The sequence below is a fragment of the Protopterus annectens genome, chromosome 1.part0 (assembly GCF_019279795.1).
Source record: "Protopterus annectens isolate FY-2018-M chromosome 1.part0, PAN1.0, whole genome shotgun sequence".
NCBI lineage: Eukaryota > Metazoa > Chordata > Ceratodontiformes > Protopteridae > Protopterus > Protopterus annectens.
Genome location: NC_056725.1, coordinates 1,387,399,611 through 1,387,424,334, shown reverse-complemented (window position 1 = coordinate 1,387,424,334; position 24,724 = coordinate 1,387,399,611). Strand labels below are relative to the sequence as shown.

The window sequence follows — 24,724 nt, the reverse complement described above, 5'->3', positions numbered from 1 at the left end:
CTTGAGGATCTGCATTCAAAACACTACTTCCTACATCCTTATCCCTTTCTACTTTGATTTGTAACCTTCTGCGTGTCTTATGTAGCTCTCAAGTATTCCTTCAAATCAGGTAATCCTAAACTACCTTGCTATAGGGGAGGATAGTTTTGTCCCACTTAATGCTTGTCCTTTCCCTCTTCCTAAAAATTGAAATTGGTTTATATGAAACTGGGTCTGAACAGTCTTTACATTCCTTGGGTAGTGCAGCCACTGCAACTTCCAAGATGTTGGTGCCTCCCCTCCTCCTAAAATGCTGTTGAAACCTTCCAGATCTTTATCAGTTTCTTCCATCCTAACTTCCAAGTTCCACAGGAGTACTATCTGTTTTGGGAAATGTCCCTGTTTGATTGTACATCATTTTTTTCATCTCTTCCTGTCTCAACTGTTATTTCATGAACCTCATTTTCCTCTAACCTATAAGTGTACCTATAAGTATTTCCATTTTTGCTCTTTCTTGGTTTTCACATTTCTCTGCTTTATGCAAATGTTCATAACATTTCTCAAATATCCCTCTAGATTCCTCAGTTATTTTTCTTCTTGTAGGCTCCCTAAATTTGGCGACAGTCCTTTCTACTTTACCTAAGTCAATGTGCTTAAGTTTTAGTGCTCTGGAGTATTAAAAAATAGTTGCTTAACAGCAACTTTTCTAAACTCGTGCATATTATCCAATTACTCCTTTATTCTATCTTTAGCACTTTGTAATTGATCCTATTCTTTTGTGAGATTCCTGTTATTCTGCAGTTCTGTTACTTTTGTCAGCCTCTCTAAATAATTCATATTACTTTTTCCCATATCTCTCCATATTTTATTTCTACTCTGTATTTAAACTCCATTTTCATTTAATCCCACTTAGGGGCCATCTCTTTCTTACTTCCCTAATTGCTACTAACCGTTCCTTAAATTCCACTCTTTTTAACAAGTACGTAGGAAAGTGCCAGTGTCTGATTTTTGTTTCATTACCCCTCTGTTTTTATCTTATTGTTTATTGCTGCATGACCTGAAATAGTAATTTGATGTACATCAAAGCTTTCAGTTACACATGTGCCTGTGAAATGTAAATGTTTTTACAGTCTAACCCAGTTATTGTGCCTTGAGGAATAATATGTAAATGCTATCTGCTTTCCTGCTACTGAATAAACATTTTCCACATAAAGTATTCTCATACATTTCTTCAGAATTGTACCTTCTTTTATTTTTCCCTCTTGGGTCCACTTGAAACATACTCCATATTGCAAGTCAAGTTCCAGTCCCCACCCATAAATATTCCCTGCTGAAAGCTTATTTTTTGTAAAGTTTTTATAAGTTCCATAATAGTGTTTTGGTGGAACATAAGCACGTGCCAGTGTAAACAACCTCCCCTTGCCAGTAGTGTGTTACTACCAGACAGCAAACACTGTTGTGTGTTCCCTCTTCAGTCACTACTGGAGCCCATCTAACAGTTAATATTATTACACCACGAGCAGGAATTTGTTAACTTGCCAGGAGTTTAGGTGGTGTTTGCGAAGTTAGGTTCAACTTTTGGATTGTTATTAAAAGTAATATTGTTAATTCTTGTTGCAGGTTGTTTACTGAGCTTTCTTCTGCTTGGGATGGATGTCAAAAGTATTTTGTTCGTGGTGTTGCACGTCACAACAGACTACAGACAGCTTTGCTATCCCCTGTTAAGGTAATAAATATGTTTTCACAACTGTACATTTCTGCACTAATGCATTGACTAAGCAGCTAAAATAGTGGTCATTTTAGCTTGCAGGTTGGACTTGGAAGTAACATGCAAACAACATTTGACAGTGTCAGTATTACAGGGAAATGACAGACTGGTAAGGGGTGTTGTGTGGCCATACACCACAGGCAATGGACCTCCCAACCCTGAAAGTCTACAATTTCCTTGTAATACCCACAATATTGGGAATTACTGAGTTTAGAAAATGGACTGTTGCTTTGTATTTGTTTTATTAGTAGTATATCCATTTACTTATGTAAAATGGTTCCTTTGCCTAATATTTGAGCTCCAGATATGTAATTATTGTGGGAAGCATTTTACATCTAAAGGTGTGTGTGTGTTTGTATATATATGTGTATATATATATATATATATATATATATATATATATATATGTATATATATATATATATATATGTGTATATATATATATATATATATATATATATATATATATATATATATATATATATATATATGTATACACACACACACACACACACACACATATATATATATATATATATATATATATATATATATATATACACACATATATATATATACACACACACACACACACACACACACACATATACACCCCAACAAGAGGAGCAAGCATACTAGATCTGGTCCTCACTAACATGGCAAAAGATGCATCACCACAACTGTCGGATCATCATTAGTCAAATATGGCCACAATTCAGTCACCTTCGAACTGGCACTAACAACTTAGCTCGGCAAAGGGTGAAGTCAGACTACAAAATTCACCAAAGCAAACTGTACCCTCCTAGGGGAAGATCTAAATGTCTTCCAAGCCCACTTCCAGCAGGAAGTTGTTACTACACCAAAGCTTACACAATAACCCTGTACAGTCACTTGTTTAAGTGTATAGATTCAGCTGTTCCAGATAGTATCAAAGCCAGAGCCCCAAGTGTTAACAAGCTGTCCTGGTGGACATCCAGCATCAACAAACTTTACAACAAATGCAAAAAGTTGCTGTCTAAGAAAACCAAGGCAAGGCCCCAACAATGGAAAAGCACCCTCCTCAGGCTCAATAGGCAAATAAGACAACATGTCAAATCCTCAAAGGGTAACTTTGCAAAAAATTTAGCAATCACAGCCATGGATAACCATAAGGCCTTTTACAGCTACGTACATAGTCTAAAACATAGGACCCAAGCATGTGCTGAGCTAGTTATTAACAGTATCACACACCATGATCACTCAGTGATAGCAAACCTGCTAGAGGACAGATTTGGTGAAAATTTCACTTCCTTATCCCCTCCAAACTTATAACCTTGCCCCCAACTCCCACCATCCTACATATATAAAGACCAGGTCATTAAAGCCTTGTCTAAGGCAAAAAAACACAGCCTCTATGAGACCAGATGGCATCCCAGGCTGTCTTCTGAACAAATTAAAACATGAACTAGCATCACCGTTAAGTAACCTATTCAATCACGGCCTAACTACAGGCTTTGTTCCTGCGAAATGGAGAACAGCAACAGTTACTCCCCTCCACAAAGGTGCCTTAGCAACAGGCCCAGGGAATTATAGCCACACAAGCCTGACCACCCTCATCTGTAAAGCCATGGAACGTATCATGGACCTCATAAATAAAAACATAGGTGGCCTCAAAACCCTGGGTCCGACCCAGTTCGACTTTATCAAGGTCAGATCCTGCCTGTTTAACCTGGTGGATTTGTTCAAACATGACCAGGGCAAATCAGTGCACACAGCATACCTCGACTTGGCAAAGGCTTTTGACACAATCCTACACTCTGGCATTACTGATAAACTTAGCAAACTGAAATGTAAACCCCTTTTTGTAAAATGGCTTGCCAACTGGCTCACAAACCGGTCACACACTATCAAAATGTGGGTACTCCACATCAGTCAGCTGACCTGTTTTCAGCAGGATGCCACAAGGGTCAGTGCCGGGCCTCCTAATGTTTTATATATACTTCTCAGATGTTCAAACCAAAACTTAAGGAGCTGTAGCTGACCAAGTTTGTAGACGACTGCAAACTGGGTGCAGTTATTGCATCCCCAAATGATGTCAGTCTTGCACAGACCAACGACTGGTGTCTTAGTCATGGTCTCAAACTGAATGCAAAGAAATGCATATTCTTTCCCTTCAGTAAAAACAATGTCCCTTCACACTATCAAATTAACAACAATACTCTGTATATCTACAAAGTCGTAAAAAATTTGCACTCACATGTAGACTGCAACCTTAACTTTGACCACCATGTGTCTACTGTAGTAAGGAAGACTTTCTACATAGCACACTTGATTAGCAGAGGCATCACCTCTAGAGCAAAGGAGGTTATAACACCTCTATACTTGTCACTAATCGGGCCCATAATCAAGTGTAACACCCCTTTTGGCATGTACTGTACAAAGCACCTGCAGTATCTGGAGAGACCTCAGAGGTTTTTAACTAAGGAGATCAAGGGGCTCCAGTATATACCAGACACACATCAACTAAGGTCCCTGTCCCTGTACTCAGTATTATAGAAGACTTGCGGGAGACTCATGACTATATTACAGAGCAATCTCCAACCCAAATCTAATGAATTTCCTGCCCGTCTGTAAATCAAACGAGACTGGAGCTACACATTCCACAGACCTAAATATGGCCTGCGACTTGAATAGGATGTACTGGAGTGACAGATAGTCTCCCAGCAACTGCCACGTCTTTGGAATCGGCTGCCAATTCATGTGAAGCAGAGCACCTCCTCTATGACGCTGTTCAAAAGGAAGCTGAATGAGTGGCAAGGGCACTGTGTATTCTTAGGTAGTGCCCACAACCCTCCTGGACATGGGTAGTCATTACGAAATACAATCCTGAGTATTAACGTATTGACTGGAGTATCTATGGTATTGCATTGGGATGAAATGGCTAGGCTTGAAATGACCTCCGGGTCGGTAACCTAGTAACCTGCTGTGATTACAGTTTAGAATGTTGGGTTTTGGCCACAGTACCCTAGCGAAAGTAAAGCCTCATTTCCAGGGGGAAAAGCAGTTAAACATTTAAGCAGATCTTTATTCAGTAAAGTCCATCACTGAGTAAAGATCACCTTAAGCCCTTAACTGGATTGTTTCTTTTTCTTCTGGAAAGAGGACTTTATTTTTGTTATGTTAGTTGCTGCCAGGATCTGACATTCTGAACAGTTCTTATTCCTAATCTTTTACTTTGTCCTGAAGACTGTTGAGGCTGCAGGTTGGATTATCAGATCAGTGCTTTACTGATTTTACGGTCTTTTTTACTCATACAGATACTTAAACATATCCACACACACACATATCCAGCAGTTATAGATGATTTTTATTGCAATTTCTTGACTATATATAACCCCAATATATTGTGGTCAAACGAATGAAGAAATGCATTAATAACTATAATATGTATACAGTGAAAAGCATTACAGCTTCCCGACACGTGCACACAAAAGTGTGCTCAGCCATTACAACCACTTTAATTGTGTATACCTGAGATGTCATATTCTAATTAAGGGAATAAAAAAAACACAAGAAAGATATAATGCACACACAAATCCGCCCACGCACATCTTCATAACTGCTGCTGCTGCTTTTTGTTCAGCTTTGTTTTCCTGAGCTTGCTAGATGCAGCTTTTAAGAGCCACACAGTGAAAGTAATGGAAATGGCAGGTCCTCATTAATAGCTGCTGCTGCATTTATTTCTTTTAGTTTAGTTTTTTTGTTTTGTACCTGCTAATTGTGATGTTTAAGCTGCATTTTATGAGGGTAACAGAGGAATTCATTGTTTTTGTTTCATCTATGCTTTGCAGCTCTTGGGTGCATTACTATGAAGTTGTGGACATGGTGTTTATCAGACTTTGCCTGTGTGTTCATGCCCTGTTGGCAAATGTTCATCTTCCAGTACGGTATTGCTTATCATTCGGTCCATTTCCTAGGCTTATTTAAGACCAGCTTTGTCTTGATCTGGCTTTCTTGTATTATTTAATTAATTAAAATGGTCTTTTCTTGATTCCACAGCCTGAGAGTATTGTCTTTTGAAGCACAATTTATTTGTTCATGAAACTTCTTTTGATAGTTATCTTGCACACTATTTTTCTTCACTTTGTGTTTACATAGACAGCCTTTTCAGTTGAAGTTATGGGAGGATGTTGGAAGTAAAGACTAGTAAAAGGTTTGATTATGATTTCCAGTCTTCTGGTAGGGCTGCGAAAAAACTGCATGTCACATGCAGATCCTCCAGTTTAGAGAGCACTTTGAAACATTTGTGGAATGGCAGTATCCACTATTAGTTGTCTGTAATCTTGTGAGGTTTGTCACAAGTACCTTTATAAAAGAGTGGGACTTTGCCACAGGCCGACATTAGTCTCCTGAAACTTCACTGCAGGTGTCCATCAGTCTTCTGGATGTACTTTGGGAGTAGTTGGCATAAAGCAGGCATATGGATCATTTGAATTCTGTTGTAAAGGAACCAAGAATTTAACTCACTACATTTTCAGTTTTTTTTTTTGTTGAAGTAAGTAGTTGTCCACTTTGAGTGCATTGTTCATTTCCAGGCAAGGATAAAAAGTTGGTAATCCTCGGTTTTGACAGTTATCTGTTGCTAATTGTATTATTATTGCTACTTCATGTTCAGTTGTAAGAATTGTGTTTGGTGGTTTTAGGTGATTAATGACCTCTCCCAAAAAGTCATTATGTTAGCCTGTTGAAGACAGACCTCCATTAAGGACTGCTGTTTGCAGTGTTTGTTTTGGTGAGTAACTTTGTTGCTAATTGCAAACATTAAGAATTATAAACTTTTGGATTTTTTAAAATGTGGAAATTGAGTGATGCTGGAGCAAGTCATGTTCATGTCTTCAGTTGGAAGAGCCAGCGACCAGGTCAAGTCAAAGCAAGAACTTAAAGGAAATCTCCAAAACAAGTATCCTAAAGACCACACAATAGGCAATCCAGGTAGTTTTGTAGTTGAGAAATTTGCAGATTGAGAGCAGTTGGTCTTCTAGACTCAGCGGGCTACACACAGGCTTGAGGCTTCTCATTCCTGAGAGTTCCATGGTCTCTCACCCACTCACAATGATAGGATGAACTTTCAGGATTTAGAAGTGAACCCAGAAAAGTTGCAGATCATATCAGTCACCCTGCTAGACAGGGGTCCAGGGCAGTAAATAGTGTGGGAAGAAATAGCCAGGGAATTGTTATGGCTAGGCTTGTATAAGTCCTAGGGCCGATTGCCTAGTCCCAACCTATGAACCCAGAAAAGCTGTAGATATGCATTTTTTACATGTCTATGCTAAATTCCTCTCTCATCTTCAAAAGAGGATAGTTGGGAACCAAGAGTCAGGTTACTAGATGAGGTCATTCTGCCAGCCCTGGAAATAATATTTTTTAGATATTACATGGAGTAATCTCTGAGTATTCTGTTTGGGAGTGTAACTAGAAAGACTGCTCACGTATTTCGTCTTGCCTTGCTCAAGTAAGTTATTAGAAAACAGTAATTTCTTTAGATCAGTCAGGAATATATATCAAGATTAGTTTATTACTTTTTTTCTATATTTATCGGAGTCTGTCCATCAGTATTATTTTTTTAATATTTCCTGAGAATTGAACTCTGGTTTACTGTAAATATATATTCAGTATTTTCATGCTCTTTTATTATTTATTATTAAATAGTTTTAAAACTTCTATTGTGGCTGGGGTTTTTTTAGAAAGTATTTAACCTTTGAGAGTGCTTATATTTATTTGTTGGCACTATGTGGATGACTCCTTAAGGCCTAGCTGTCATGGTCAGCTACTACCATTTGCATTAGTATTAATATTACACAGTATAATTGGAAACCCTTTGTTAAGGACCTTTAGAGTAGCTGATTGTGGTGTGTCTGGTGGCCGTGATCACTACTTTATACTCTGGGCAGAAGGGGGCACAACATGTAAATCTGTGCTAGCCTTTCCCAGGTGTGTGTGTGTGAAAAATCAAATCTCCTAGTGTGTGTGTGTGTGTGTGTGTGTGTGTGTGTGTGTGTGTGTACGTGTGTCGGCTACTTGGAGCAGGGACACACAGTACCGGTTTCACAGACGGTGCTGAAGGATTTTGCTTGGACACTCAGCTGAGGACTTAACCCTATAGCTGTGTTAGTGGGGAGTCTTATTGTGGCCCTGGAGGGAGACCGATATAAGGAAATCCAGACCTTGGGCTGACTGTGTTCCCTATGTGCTCTTAAGGGAAATTGTACTTGGTGCAGAGAGCTGCATCTGAAAATACTGTATGTATGCTTTTGTACTCCAAGTGAGCATCCCTGTCCAATGTCAGTGGTGAGGATTCAGGTTCCTTAATTACTGGCCCAGTGTGGGGCATCACTGGTGGGTCTTGATACAGAGTAAGCTGGGATTTTATGAGTAGGGTAATAGAAGCATTAGCATTCCCTATTATAATAAGGTTAATTAGGAGGCTATATATGGCATCAGAGGCAAAAAGTGGAGTGGGAGGTTCCTCTCTGGTAAACTGTGGCTGAGCAGAGGAATCTGGTGTGGGTGTCCTCTCTTCTTTATTTGCCTAATATTTTGAGCCATTGGCAAAGAAAATAAAGGACTCAGAAGTTCATGGTTATAATTGGTATGTTAATAAACAAAAAACATTGGCTTTATCTGCAGACAATATTATTTTGTACCTGATAAAACCAGAAAAGAATATCTGTGTTGTGGAACATTCCGAGTCCATTTCTAGTCTTTTCAGGATATAACATTAATAAAGACTAAACAAAGGCTGTAGCTATAAACTGTATTACCACACATGAATTGGTTCAGCAATACCCTTATTTGTTGGGGCATGAAAAAAAATGAAGCATTTAGGAATGTGGGTTAAAAATACAAAAAATTAGTAACTGAAGTTCTTGTTTATAGACATGGATAGCAAGATATAAGCAATGAAAATATTTTAGTCCATTTAGTTTTACAGACAGATTATGTATATTTTTTTTCAACCAGAGGAGAAATCATGGTCAGTATTTAGTAAACTGTTGAAGGATTTCATCTGTGAGGGGAAGAGGGCTAGGATAAAGTGGGATACGTTGATCCTTCTGTGACGATTGGGGAGAGATGGACAAAGGCTGCCAGCCTAGTCAAATATAATTTGATATATAATTCTGGCATTTGTAAATAAATGCAAAATACAGGCATGTTTTCTTGAGTGTAAAAGAACACTGTGAAATGTGGAGCTGCAAAATATGTGACAACATTGCACTCTGCTGGCCCAGTGAAGCATGTTGTGACCCTTTCGTGTTAGAATTCGGCTCCAGTGAGTCTAGATGAAGGTTTCATGCCCATTGTTTTAAGGCTAAAGTTTATGACCAGAATTTACATGTGGATGGTGCTTTACTGCTGTGGTTTCTGTTAGAATATACATGTGAAATGTCTTCTATTGTAAGTTTCTGAGCAGGTGTTAGATTGCTAAATAATGCAGTTTGTTTGCCTGGGAAAACCTAAGTGTCAACATGATGTAATTTGTGGAGGGACCCAGCAGACATGTTTGTTAGTAATGTTTAAATACTATTTCTCACAAGAGACTGAAAGCATTTTGATCTTGGATATCTAACTCAGCACTCTGCCTAAGCTCACATGTAAGTTTCTAGCACTGTGATTTCTTGTAGGAATAGTTAAGGCTAGTAAAGATTAATTAGGTATTTTTCTTTGAAATTAGACCTGTCCTACTGTATTAAGTTTCGGTGTGATCTCTGAACTCTTGGATATCTCTGTGGTGTAGTAGTTTTGTCTTGTGTTTTAATTATTTATTATTAAATATTTTAAAAACCTTTACTTGTGGCTGGTTTGTGTAGAGATAAGCTCTAGAGTACATTGCATATTTATAGAGGTTATTGTAATAGGCCAGTCTAAAATAAGCCTTAGACTGTATAGTCACATTACCAATTGGATAATAATATTGCACAGTAATAATTGGACACCCTTTTAAGGTCCTTTTAGTAGCTGATATTATTAGCTGGGTGGTGGCAGGGATTTCTACCGTATGGTCTAGGTAAAGGGGCACAGCTGGAGAATCTGTGTCAGCCTTTCTCAGGAATGTCTGTGAAGTTGTATAAATACTTATCTCTAAGTCTATGTGTGGTGTGTCAGCTACTTGGCAGGGACACGAAGCACTGGTTTGGGTACTGGAGCTTTTAGCTTGCCCAGCTAGGCTGAGACTTGGACCCTCTAGCTGTGCCAGTGGGGGAGTCTTATTGGGGACCTGGTGAGCAAGGGAGCAACCAGCCCCAGATTGTCTGTGTTCTCTGTGTGCACTTAAGGGAAATTGTACTGTGTGCATTAGTTATCCTTTTCTCTTCTATGAGACGACCTCCCTGGTGTTAGTGATGAGGATTGAGGCTCCTTGATTGCTGGGCCAGGGCACGGTCGTCACACCTTCCAATAAAGTAAGGTGGTTTAAGATTACCTGATTTAAGTGGATATTTTAGATCTACACAGTTAAGGCCAATATACATAACACAAGCAGAAAGCCATAAGGAGAATAACAGCAGATGTACAGAGTGTTATATTATGTTTATATTCATAAAATAACAGAAAGTATTCTAAGAACTGAGCCAACACGAGAATGGAAAAAGGAGATTCTGCTGATAAGAATGACTGCAATTGGGGATAAAGATAATAGGCAAGAGAGAGATGGAATTTACGGGAGAAAACTGGAAAGGAACCAAGGTATTAAAAGCGAGTAACTATAGAGGGAAAGGTAATAGAGTGGGAAGAGGCCAAGAAGACGTTCAGACTGCAGGTTAGAGAATACCTTCCCTATCAGGAATTGATATCAGAGGATAGGCAAGGAGAGTGGGCTAGAGGAATCCCAAGTGAAAGACCTGTTCTGGTAGAGTTTTAGTTGAATCTATAACAGAAGTCTCTTTTAGAAAAAGGATAACTAGTAGAACATATAAAATAATGCACAATAACTTTAGTAATGAGGGTTAGGAAAGATTGAGAAGCAAGACTGGAAACAGTGGGAGGACATATGTATGGGTCCCAAATGTACAAAGTGTAGAGGATATAGGATTTTTGCTTGGAAGTCTTTGCATGGGTATTTTTTTTAATCACAAGTAGACTCCAAAGAATTTTTCCTCAGGTAGACCGCAAATGTTGGAGGTGTGATGGGGAAGAAAGAGGTAACTGGAACATGTTTTTTGGGAGTGTAATGAATTGGCAGACTAAAAATTCCTTAGTTTACTCTGTCAGAAATACTGGATGAACAAATGGGTATAACTAAGGAAATTATTTTTTGAGCTGTGATACTACAACTGAGTTGCCTAAACATAGTAAGGCCTTAAGTTTAATTCTGGTAGCTGTCAAAAAGCAATTACTGGAAAATGACAAAGGACATTTCTGTGTTGTGTTATGAAACATTTTGAGACGGTTTCAAGTTTTTTTCCAGAATATAAAATTAATGAATATAAAACAAAGGCTGAACAATGACTATGTTCTTCTACACAAACTGGGTCAGCAATACCCTTATCTTTAGGAACATGGTCAGATGAAGTATTTAGGTGTATGGATTAAAAATGGATCATATTATGGCAGCTGAGGGTATGTAGGAAGAGACTAAAAAGATAATACAAAGAAGAGAAACTGGGAGTTCTTGACCTTGAAATTTAGTAGAGGAAAAAAGCAAAGGAACCCCAAGGTACTGGGAGCAAATAAATACAGTGAGAAATATAATACAGTGGGATGAGGCCAATCAGAAGTTTAGACTGCAAGTTACAGACCACCTTCCATACCAGCGATTGATATCAGAGTTCAGGTAAAGATAAGAGGGTAGGAGAGTGCCAAGAGAAAGGCCAGGTCTTGTAGAGTTTTTAGTTGAGTCTGAAACATTATTTGCTGTTAAAAGGCACGATTAGAAGGGATATGCAAAATTTTATTTGTTTATTACATTTGTTAACTGGGTAGTGTCCGACTAGGCCAAAAGCCAGTTTTCAGCAGAGGCCTAGGGAGAAAAACTCCACATGCAGTAACAAAGCTTACAGCAAAAATAATAATACTTTTATAATACAGTAGTTCGTACAAAATACAAACAGTGTCAACAGTATACAGAGTCTCAAGTGGAAGGACAAGCCATTGTTAAACTTATACAGAAATAGAAATTGCAAAGACAGTGTTCACAATATAAAATTCAGAGATAGTATGTATATATATATATATATATCAGTGAAATAATGACAGGCAGTTATTTACTATAACCATATATATTTTAAAATATTGCCGATAACTATAAAAGTATATCAGAAAAGGTTCGGAAGTATTAAGAACCTAAAATAGAAAGGTAGTATATAAAGAAACAATAAGATATCTGTATGGCTTCTTAGTAGTCAAAGTCCGGAAGGTTTAGGATTTTTTCTGTGGAAACGTTTGCATATGTATTTTTGTACTCCAAGAAGATTTTAGATAATTTTTGCTCAGATAGAGAGATGCTCGAGCTGTGACGGGAAAGAGGGAGATAATTTGGAAAATTTTTTTGAGGGGGAATGTAACAAGCTGGCAGATTTTAAGGATTCATAGCTGAGTACTTTGCCAGAAATTAATTTGGGATAATAAGTGGATGTAATTAAGGAACTGAAGCGTTTGCAGTGGGATATTGGATTTGAATTCCCCCAGACATAGCAAGGCCTTACTAAGTTCAGTGTGTCATTGGCTGCCAAAAGAGCAATTTCTCGAAGATGGAAATCCGATCTAAACCAGATGTAGTTGAAGTACTGATTGTGTAGGAGATAAAAAGAACTGGTAGTGGGATCTTTGGAAAAGGGAATGAGCAAATTGCACAGAAATACAGCAAACTCTCAGTTAACCTGCACCCATGGGGGATTAGTAGATGCTGGATAAGTGTAGTTTCTGGTTGCTTGAGAGTTACTAACAGACCTGACAAATACTATACCATTCCATAAACACTGTATTGATTTTATTTTATTATTGAAATGCAGTAATTAAAAGCCTGGCTGTAGTAATAATATTTTAAACTTGTATTTCCACTAGAAAGAGTGGCATACAGAATGGTTTTCAGTGGCACTCTGAGTGGATTGGAATTGGGTGAATTGAACTGAGAGAGAATAGATGTATGAAATAAGAAGCAACTGTGTGTGAGAGATTGGAGAGATGTATGAAAGCTGAAGAGAGTGTGTATGAGAGATCAGAGAGAGTGAGTGTGCGCATGTTTGCATGTTTGAAAGCAGATGTAACTGTGTGAGAGAGATCGGAGAGCTGTATGAAAGCTGAAGAGAGTTTGTGTGAGAGATTGGAAAGAGAATGAGTGAATGCGTGCATGAAAGCTGGAGAGATTGTGTGTGTTTGAGATATCGGAGAGAGGATGCAAACTGTGACTGAGTGAGTATCGAGCGAGTGTTGACATTTTAGCGATTTGACTTGTTTGGTTTGACTTGTTCTCAGGTTGGGGAGAAAGGGAATTTATTTGTGTCTTCCAAACGTAAGGTATGTTTCTCTGGGAGGAAAACAAGTGCAACACATGAAAAAAACTGAATTGTTCATACTGTGCTGTATTTCTTCAGTTTTTTTCTGGTTGCTTGAGAGCACTGGTTGCTTGAGTTCCGGTTAACTGAGAGCTTACTGTATATTGAATTTTGGGGAATTCTCTTGCAAACTAATCTTCAGGAGGAGCAAGGTTTAGGGAATGGCAGGAATCAAACAATTTAGTAATGTTGGAGTGAATGATTTTTCATTATTTTTATTCATTATATATTTAACCATGTTAATTTTTTATATTAATATATGTATTTACCTGTATCATTGTTTAAAATGTGAGGATTTAATTAATGTGTTTTAAAAATACTGAACAGCAAGTCTGAAGATATGAATAATGGAGCGTCGCAGCTTCTTGTAGTTTGGGCTATTCACCTTACTTTGAAGTATAATCTTGTAGATTAAGTGGCAGGAACATGGAGGCCTGGAGGGCATATGCCCCCAACCCCCAAAAAAACACCACAGTGGTATTACAGTAACTTTTGAGGCATGCCGTTTTTATTTTGAAGTTTCTCTCTGTTTTTCATAGTTGCGGGAGTTATACTTTTAGGTTTGACAGTTCTGGTAGAAATCCAAAAATGTTATTACCCAATAAAGTTTAAAGTTGTGGTCTCTCTTTCTAACACTAATTATTTAGACTGTTATAAGTTAATAAAGGTAATAATAAATCAACTCCTAAGGGATCTTAAGAGCCACCAGGCCAGTATCAAGTACAGTAATAAACTTGCTAAAGTGTTTGACAGGGGGTCACCACAGTTTTGTCAATGGGCTGCAGTGTCCATGTATTACCATGATGGCATGAATTATTCATCTGGTAGTGCTGTTTGTTTTATATTTATTTATTTACTTATTTATTGTAATTCTGAGTGGGCCCACAGGGTACACATTTGCATTGGTGACCTGGGGGAGACTCCAGGTTGTATTACAGAAAACTTCTTTGCCATCATAAAATTATTGCAAAAGATATTTTACATTGCAAACTGATGACATACTACATTAAGTGTAAAACATTTTTATTTAAAAGTATACAGCAGCAAAATCATTTTCTATTTAAATAGTGAGCCTGAAATAAAGGAGGCTGATGTGTGCTATAGCGTAAAAGTAGATATCAGAAATGTGCTAAAACTACAGAGGTGGTATTGGAGAGAGAGAGAGAGAATATCAAAAAGTAGTTCAGCTTGAGAACAGTTAGATTATATGGCAAATAGTTATAAGAAAGTCAGATAAGATTGAAGGACTACATTTGGAGAGGGAAAAAAATTTGTGTGGTAGAGAAAGGGGAATTTTATGGTAGGAACGGTTCTTCCTGAGCTTTAACAAGCGAAGAGCTAGGAGTTAAAAGGATGTCTTTTAAGGTATGTTTAAAAGCAAGAAAGTTTATTCTGATGGCTAAATGTAGTGAGTTATAAGTTGTGGCTATGGAGCAAGAGTAGAGGCTTAAGCCCTGCACTTTTATTAGGTTTGTGAATAAAGAGGGAGTTGCTTGTCTTCTGAATGGAGAGCTCTGTTTGGGTGGTAGCTATGGAGAAGGGATTTCAGGGCAGGATAAGCTGATGGCTTATGTGCAGTTTTATGTATTGTGTGTTACTTTTCTTATTATTACAGTTTTTGTAATATTTATAATGTATAATTTTTTTCATTACATTGTGGAAATGGTTGAGGCTGGAACTGTGCTAAAACATGTTTCCAGGATGCAGTGATATAGAGGTCTGTGCTCTGTGTACTAAATTGCCAACACATTTCATTTAATGACTGCATTACCAATATAGTCAATAAGTAAATGGACACAAACTTCTGATAAGTGTGTAGTCATAGAGGGTATTCATTGGTATGAATGGGCTTATTGCACCCCCCCCCCACCAGTCTTTCTTGGTGCAGTAGCTTCTGCATATTGTTGTGTTTTGGTAATGCAAGGATCTGGAGAGCTATTTTGCTAAGGTGCAAGATTCTAGACTTATTGTAGGAGCGAGGTTATCACCCTTGCTGGGTCTAGCTAGTGCTGTCCTGCTGTGAGGTCAGATCACAACTGTGCATTTACTAAAGGCTATAACATGTGGAATGAGTGCTCATTCATAGGACCATCATTTGCAGAAGTTGAGCATGGTAGTTTCATTACATTATCAATGATGTAGCAACTAGAATTCCTTTTAGGAAGGGTAGAACAGCATCTGGAGTGTCATATCAAGTCAGGTTTGAATAAGACCATGAGCTGTTAACAAGCTGCAGCTTGCAGTGTTTGAGTTTGTCAGCATCCATTTGCCACTGTGTGACCTTGAGCAAGTCAGTTAACCAGATAGGTCTGTGTGGCAGTTGGGAAGATTGAGATAGGCTCCCCACTGGTCTTGTTTGCATGCTTTGTAACTACCTATGCACCTTAATGAGTGGTCTGAGCTTTTCCATTTGATGGCGTTGCTAAGTATAACTGTAGCAGAATGTTCTTGTATCTAAGCAACATTCTTATAATGTTGCTTAGAAAACGCACTGAAGAAAAACTGTCCTCATGTTATTGAGGTGTATGTATACATTCTGTTAAGTTTAAGAAGGTTTCCCACCTGGATGAAGAATTTACCCTCATTCGAGTAGTTTAATAGTTTGAAGGTGGTATGTCTGTGAGGTTGGAACTGATGGGAGGTGAGTGCACTTTGTCACATTTAAATGTTCAGGGAGTTGTCTTTCAAAAATGTGATTAGTAACTACATCTGGAGTGTGTATTAAGTAACAGTTGCTCTGTTTCCAGTTTTCTGGGTCATCTAAGTTAAGTTGTAGCTGTCCCATAGTGCTGATGCAGTTGCCTGGCTTTCTATGGTCTGTATAACCTACATGAAAATTCTACAGTCTAAGAAGGTTGTTTCATTTGCCCAGGTTTTCAATGTTTGCCTTGTTAGGCAATACTTGAGTCTTGATTTCTGTTGTCGGTCAGGATTTGTGAAACCAGTTGTACAAAATTGTCCAGTTTCTGTTTTATGCAGAGTCGTGAGTGGTACTTAGCAGGCCGTAACATCTGGAGTGTCATGGCTGTGCAGCCTCTGTTTGTCCTGTGGCCATGTTCTCCTCTTCCTGATGAATGTGTTACTTCCTAGACTTGTCGATTTAATGTTTGTAATTGATGGTTAACAAGCCAACTGGTGGACATAATAATTTTGACATAATCCTAGCTTAATATTGCCACTGCATGTGTCACCCCTCTAGTACTTCCATCTCTGGTTGTCTGGCCATACACTTTTGTAACCTTTTTTTTTTTTAAATCTGTTAAACCCTTGTAGTGAGTAATTCTGAATTCATGGATTTCTTGTCGGCAAATCTCCTCAACTTCTGTGATGAGCTTTTCAAATTTGCTTGCAACTTCACCAGACCTTACACCAACACAGCTGTTTTATGTAAAGGAGTGTTGTTTCCACTTCGATAAGTGCCCTAGACCAATCCAACCCTGCTAGAGTCAAATATAATGTGAGATTTAAGAACAAACCACCCTGTTGTTCCACCGGCTTAAATAAATTCTTTAACAAGAGCGAATAAGCTTCTTAAATCCTACAGTAAATCTAAAATTCCCCATGTTAGCTTCTTCCAAGATGGCTGCACATTTGAGTAACAGCTTGTTTCTAGCTCTGTGTGAAAAGAGACACTCAGCAGAGAATGACAGTAAGTTTGTGTTTATGGGTAGATTTCAGTAATTGGCTGGTATGTGCACTGCCTGGATGCCAGGAATAAAGAAATACAGAACACCTGGAAAAAGTCAGCTATAAAAGTGAGGAAGAAATACTGACTGGGGAGAGTTCTGCAGCTGTTCACAAAAAGCAATGCAACCGTCAGACCTGACTTCTAGTAACCTAGAGAAAAGCATAAGACAGCTGTATACAGACCTAGTTAAAATAAACAAAACTGTGATGGAATATGTCAACACAAACAAAAGGCTGGAAAATGGAGGAAGCTTTAAACAGATATTCAGATGAGACGATAAAGCTCCAAAAATCAGAGGTTGAAATAAAGAAAAGGATGGCTGAATACGGGACTACTCAGGAAGAGATGTTTCAAAAAATAATAGAATTAGAGGAAAGAGATTGTAGGGAAAAATCTGAGATTTTCAGCTATACCAGAGAAGCTGGAAGGGAACAGACTGCATTAATTTTATGAAAGCACAAATGAGCTACAGGACAGGTATTCCACAGCAGGAGTTGTTAGTTGAAAGGTCACATTGTGTATATTCTCTAAACCTGGCTATAAGAAAACCTTGACCTTTAATAGTCAACATGCAATCCTACCAGCAGGAGTTGATTCTGACAAAATTGTGGCAGGATAAAGTACTAAAAGTGTGAGACAGCAGAGAATTTGTGGAGAACTCATTGTACACCAGAAAGAAGAGCAAATTTTTTTCACTATTCAGGGAATGTCGAGATGCAGGTGTAAGATTCAAACTGCTGTACCAAGCTGTCCTCAAAGTATTCTTATCTGCAGGGACAAATTCATTTTTGATGAAGTACATGCTAAGGAGGAAGTACAAAAGTTTGTTCAACAAAAAGTGAGCTGTGAAACAGATGGAGATTCTGCTGCTTGTTCTTCTGGTGATAAAGACCACAAGAGAGAATGTATCTGTGACACCTTTTCCACTGTTTCAACAGCAAATGTTGGAGAGAAGGAAAGGAGCACGATAGTTGACTAGAAGAATCGAGAGTATGTTGGAAATGAAGCCAATATAGGATTTTGGAGATTGACAATAATAAACTAGTAACTTAATATGGGATTACAGTGCAATTATATTTGTGAAATATGACAGAATAAGAAAATCTGGAAATATTGAACTTTTTCAGAGTTTGTTGGCTTTGTGGGGGACTCTAAAGAATATGCCCTACTTCATGTCATTAATGTTTGGAAAAGTGCTGTGGTGATGGCAAGAAAAAGGAGAAAGTTAACTGTAAGTAAAGATTTTTTTCTTTAAATAGTACCAATTTTGTGGCATATGGTTTTCTTTACATGCTATAAAGTAACATGTTTTCAGTTTTTTTTTTTTTAGTATAATGGGGATTGTAAACAGGTGCTGCTGTTTTTTTATTCTTTTCTTTCTCCCATCTGTCGTCTTCGTTCAGTTTTAAGAAATGTAGGTACTACAGTGCATAAAGAAGCCTGGTAAAAAGTATGATAGAGATTAATGTGCTTTTTCTCATTCTTGCACAGGGAAATTACTGCATTAAAGACCTTAGAATGATTTATTAAGAAGTTTTGAGAGAGAGCAAGTAAATGAAAAAGAACATTGAATATTATGAGTTTTTTTTCTAGTGAATACATGTAAGCTCAGTAACAATTCTGCAGCTGGTTTTCATGTTTCCATGGAAACAGTCTGATAGAGAAACTGTCTGCCTGGTTCTCATGTCTCCATGGAGACACTCTGAAGAAACTGGCTACAGTCTGGTGGAGAGTGGTTGGTTGAGGAAGAAAAAAAAAGGAACTTAGCTAAGGGATAATGTTCTCAGAAACCATTTAGGGATTTTCCGAAGTAGACCGTGTTCTCTGAAAGCATTCAGGAGCTTTCCCAAGGTAGTTAATGTTCTCTGAAAGCATTCAGAGGGTTTCCCAGCTAGTAGAGTAACAAAGATGAGATAAAACCAAACAGCACTCAGAAGCACAGGGTCTTAGCATGCATAACCTTCATTTTAGATTAACCCAAGTCTATGAGGCTGGCTATCAGTCTGGAGCAATTTTTCTTATTAGAAGGTTAAAACTTCAATATTTGAAGATGTACATAGTTTTGTGCATTAGTATTACGTTATTAGGTTTTGGAGGGGTTGTTTTTGAGGGCTTTCAATAAAACAAAGTTTTATAAGATGTGATAGGCTCAAATGGATATGAGAAGAAACAACTGTATAAAAGTTCAATCTGCCAAACAGCATATGCATGTAACACAAAAGCTGGAACTAGACATTTAAAAAAAAGGTGTTATACATAAAAGGTGGGAATAATGTTTTAGTACAATGATGCTTTCTTTAATGTCTTTAAATGTAAATGGCCTCACAGATAAATACAAACAGGAAAGAGTAGTGACCTATATTAAAAATGTAGAATGCAAATAGCTATGTTACAGGAGACACACTTAGAAAGAAATGAACATGTGAATTTGATAAAGAAAGGTTTTCAGGATGGTTATTCAGCAGAATACTTGGAAAAGAGAAGTACTTACATCAATTGCAAGAGGAGCTCCAATAGTGATAGAAGAACATAAAGATAATGTCTGATTTGTAGTGCTAAGGGGCTACTGGCAAGGGAGGAGGATTACACTGGCATGTTTTTACATTCCCCCTAAAACTGCTGTAATGCAGCTTTTAAGAAAATTGTGGGAGAAATTATCAGTTTTTGGCAAGGAATATTACTTGTACGTGGGGACTGGAACTTGATTTGCAGCAGTGGGGATTGTCTGGGGGGCAGAAGGGAAAATATAACAAAGGAGGGTATATTTTTGAAGAAATTTATGAAAATATTTGGCATGGAAGATATGACTTCAGTAATAGTAGTTCACAGTGAATTTGGGTATTATTCCCCAAGATATAAAAACTGGGCTTTGCTAGATAGAATTTACATTTCGCAGGAAAATTGTGCATTTAATTGAAGGTATTGATACTCACCAATAACTATTTCAGATCATGAGCCAGTAATAGCTAAAATAAAAACACAGGATAATGAAATAAAAATGAGACATTGGTGCTTTCCCGCCTATCTGTTGAAAAGAGGAATTTAAGGAATGGGTAGTGGAGATTATTCAGGGGCTGTTAAAGAGGATAGAAATTTCTTCTGAAAATATAGCTAGGGAGTGGGATAAAATTATGAAACTATGGTTAAGAAGTAACAAGAATTATTTATAGGGACTGACAAATGTGAAAGTATTGCAGAATAGGGGTAATCTCACAGAACAAGAAGAGGATCAGCTGCAGAATGCTAGGCAGAAAATAAGGGATTACCTTGATAATATGCATGAGCTTAGAAAGATTGCTGTTAAGCAACTGTTTTTTGATAACACTAGAGCACAAAAACTTTTAGCACGACGACTCGGGCAACAGGAAGTAGAAAGGGCTGTCACCAAACTTAGGGAGCTTATAACAAAGAAGATAACGAGATCCTTTAGAGGTATTAGGAAGTATTTCAGAGATTCTATGAGTCTTTATAAAGCAGAGAAATATGAAAACCAAGAAAAGATACAAATGGGAATGTTTATGGGAGAACTAAATATGCCAATGTTAGAGGTAGATGAGGGTCCATTACTACCAGTTAGGATAGGAGGAGATGGGATAAAAACTGAGATGTATAACTAATCCACAGTAAAGTCCCCATGAATAGATGGTATTCCTGTGGAAATTTGGAAGCTGGAAGGAAAAAAAAAACTGATAAAGATCTGGAAGGTTTTAACAATATCTTAAGAGAAGGAAAAGTACCACCGTCTTGGAAGAAAGCAGTGGTAGCTGTAATACCTAAAGAGATAGCAGGCCTATTTCAATACTAAACCATGATTATAAAGTGTTCATGTCTATAATAGCTAAACGAATGGCAAAAGTAATGGCAAAACTGATGGATATGGATCAGGGTGGTTTTGTGGAGGAGAGGCAAACATTTGACAATATTAACAGAACATTGAAGATCCAGAAGGAAGCCAAATGTAAGAAAATGCCATTGTTGTTGGTGGGTCTTGATGCAGAGAAAGCATTTGACAGAGTAAACTGGGACTTTATGAGCAGGATAGTGGAAACATTTGCATTTCCTGAAAAAAATAAAAATTTGATTAGGAGAATATATGAGGGATCAGAAGCAAAAATTATGGGATAGGGTCCTCTCTGATCATTTCTGCTTCATCAGAAGAAACCAGGCAGGGATATCCACCTTCCCATTTATTATTTGCATTATATTTAGAACCATTGATGAATAAAATAAGGGAATTAGAAAATTAAGGATTTATGTGGTAGTCAAGAAAAGCTGGCTTTATTAAGAGGTGATGATATTTTGTACCTGACAACATCTGAAAAAGACATCACAGTGTTGTGGAACATTTTGAGATTTGCACATCTTTTCAGGATACAAAATTAATGAAGCTAAAACATAGGCAATAGTGGTAAGTTATGTATCCACCCATGAACTGGTTTAGGAATACCCATATTTATTGGGACATGATAAAATTAAATATTTGAGTATGGATTAAAAATGATTCTAGTACGGCAGCTAAGGGAATGTGGGAAGAGACTAAACAAAAGGTAATATAAAAACTGAGAAAATGGAAGTATATATATATATATATATATATATATATATATATATACACACACACACACGTATATATAGATAGTAAAATACAAGCAGTTAAAATGTTTTTAGTCCCTTTAGTCTTATACACAGGTGAGGCATATTTTTTATCAACCAGAGGAGAAGTTGTGGGTAGCAATTAATGAAGAGCTGAAGAACTTTATCTGTGAGGGGAAAACAGCAACAGTCAAGTGGGATAAGCTGGTTCTTCCAGTAAAATAGGGCGGTTTAGGATTACCCAATCTCAAGGGGTATTTCAGAGCTACACAGTTAAGACTCCAGTACATAGCACAAGCAGAAAACTATAATTCAAAGTAGAAAGGGATGATGATAAAACATGAGGGAAACTCAAGAAACAAGGAGAGACTGGGATTTTGAATGCAGGCTTTTAAGGAGAACAATAATCATGCAGAATATTATATCCATTAAGTAGCAGAAAGTATTCTAAGAACTAGACCAGCACGGGGATGAAGAAAGGAGATTCTGCCAATAGGGATGACTGCAATTAGGGATACAGACACTAGGCAAGAGGGGGCTGGAACTTTTTGGAGAAAACTGGCAAATGAACCAAGTATTTGGGAGCAAATAACTGGTGAGGGGAAGATGATAGAATGGGAATATGACAGGAATTTATTTGGACTGCAGGTTAGAGATTGCTTCCCTAACAGAGATTGATATCAGAGTATAGGCAATGAGAGAGAATTAAGGGGGCCCTGAACAAAAGACCAGCACTGGTAGAGTTTTTAATAGATTGTAGAACAGAATCTGCAATTAAAAAAGGAATAATTAGTAGAACATATAAAATATTGCATGATAAATATAATAATCTATCAGAAGAGGTTAGAAAGGATTGAGAAGAAAGATTGGATAAGCAATTCACAAAGAAACAATGGGAGGATATATGTATGTCTCCCAAATATACAACACAATCTAGAAGATTTAGGATTTTTGCCTGGAAATGTTAACATAGATATTTTTATACCCCAAACAGACTCCAGAGAATTTTCCTTCAGGTAGATAGTAAATGTTGGAGATGTAAAGGGGAAGAAAGAGGTAATTGGGAACATATTTTTGGGAGTGCAGTGAGTTGGTAGACTTTAAGGATTCCCTGCAGGATGCACTGTCAGAGATGCTGGGTAGGTAGATTTGTCTGAAAAGTGAGATGATTTTTCCGAGCTATGGCACAGAATCAGAATTGCCTAGACATGATAAGGCCTTACTGTGTCTAATAATGGTGGCTGTCAAAAAAGCAATTACTAGAAAATAGGAATCAAAATCTAAGCCAACTATACTAGAAGTAGTGACTATAGTAACAGAGATAAAACCTGCACCACACCACATGCAACACATAGCCCTCCAGAACAACCACCATCACAGCTGTCACATAATAAAACATCTTTGCGGAGGCTCTCAATAGAAATCTACCCAAACAGCAGAGACCTCCAAGCCAAAAATGCACTCGATCAGCACAGCACAAACCACAAGACACACAGCTCACCTACACAGTGTGCCCCTCAATCTAAGCCCCCAAGGCAAAAACAGCTCGTCTGATGCATTAATCATAGGTAATTCGATAATGAGGCATACTGATGTCCCACTCACTAGGTTGAATAAGGAGAGGGTAACAATCAGCTATCAGGTGCCAGAATCCTTCAAATAACACACGCACTCAGGTCACTCCACAAGTATGACTCTGGTACTGTCCATGTGGGTGTGAATGACCTGAGACACACCTCCCTGAACTACATGAAAAGAGACATGGAGGAGCTCTCGGATTATTTGGCCCAGGCTAGTATGACCCTAGACTTGAGCAGCATCCTACTGTAACCCAGAACGATACTGCAGTACAAGCAAAAAATGGTTGACTTCAGCAACTGGCTAAGTTTCTGGTGACATTCTAAGGGGATCCAATATCTGCCTGCTTGGGATGACATGATAGACCTCGATGCTTTGCCAGAGATGGTCTGTGTCTGTCACCTCCTGGGTTTCTGGAAACTGGCTAAGGCTCTTTTCACCCCATAGTGCCTTTTTTAGGCAATTTTCCAAAGACCAAACTACCACCGTAACCGCTATAAATAAATGCAATCTGAGGGTCATGCTGCTCAGCACTATAAGTCTAAATCTCAAGATGCACTTGCTCGAAGCACTCCTCAAAATGGAGAACATCGAGATTTGTAACAGAGACCTGGTTTAAAGCAGCAGAAAGCACCCTGCACTACCAGGCTATTACTCATTCCACACCTTTCGGCCTCAGAACATGGACCGAAGCACCAAAGGTGGTGGTGTTTCCATATTCATAAAAGATATGCACACCTCCAGACAACGCATCTGAGATACTTCAGGTACAACTAACACTGGGTAAGACGATTCTGGTCATAGCCTGTTACTACACCAGTAATCATTTTCTCCCTTGTTAGATCCAACCACAAACTAATCCCTATGGAAATCCACATCTCACCCACACCACCGCAAAGGTAACTACCATGAAAAACGTCTCCAAACTTGACTTTGGGTTCCTAAAAACAGAGGTGGCTAACTTCACCACACCCATGTAAATGGAAAATAGATGCATGACTGCCAAATCATACACCAGTGCACTGTACGAACATGTACATAAATCCATGGAACTAACCATACCCAACAGAACCAAGACGCTTTCCTCCAAAAAAGGGAAGCCAGTCTGGTGGTCCCCTGCCATTAATTAACTCTACAACAGAAGGAAGAAACTGTTGCAGAAGAAGTTGAAGTCCCAAGACTGTAAAAAAACTCCCTTATTAGCCTCAACAAAAAGTTGAGATCCCTCATCAAAACCTCTAAAGCCAGCTATGAGGGCAGAATTGTGGCAGACGCTAAAAGCAACCACAAAGCCTTCTGTAGTTATATCAAGAATCTCCATGGCAATACCCAGATTTGCTCTGAGTTACTGTACAATGGTACCTCCTGTACTGAGCCAACAGATATTGCCAACATACTGGCTGACAGATTCAGTGCCAAATTTACCCGTCTCTCCCCCCATAAAGGACCAATCACAATACCGGAGGAATGCCAGGCACCCAGCATTACTGCAGCACAGGTTAAAGCTGTATTGTCCAAGGCCAAGAATACAGCTTCCATGAGATCCGCCAGTATCCCTATATGAACTACAAAGTGAACTGGCACCACATC

At 38.2% G+C, this 24,724-nt stretch overlaps 1 protein-coding gene across 1 annotated transcript in view; it reads left to right on the top strand.

Annotated features, from left to right (window-relative positions):
- MDN1 (midasin AAA ATPase 1) overlaps nucleotides 1-24,724 on the top strand; it is a 3,484,183-nt gene that overhangs the window by 2,642,070 nt on the left and 817,389 nt on the right. Inside the window, exon 77 of the mRNA XM_044071809.1 lies at nucleotides 1,600-1,705. Within this exon, the coding sequence (XP_043927744.1) occupies nucleotides 1,600-1,705 (106 nt within the window). The remainder of the gene's footprint in view (nucleotides 1-1,599; nucleotides 1,706-24,724) is intronic.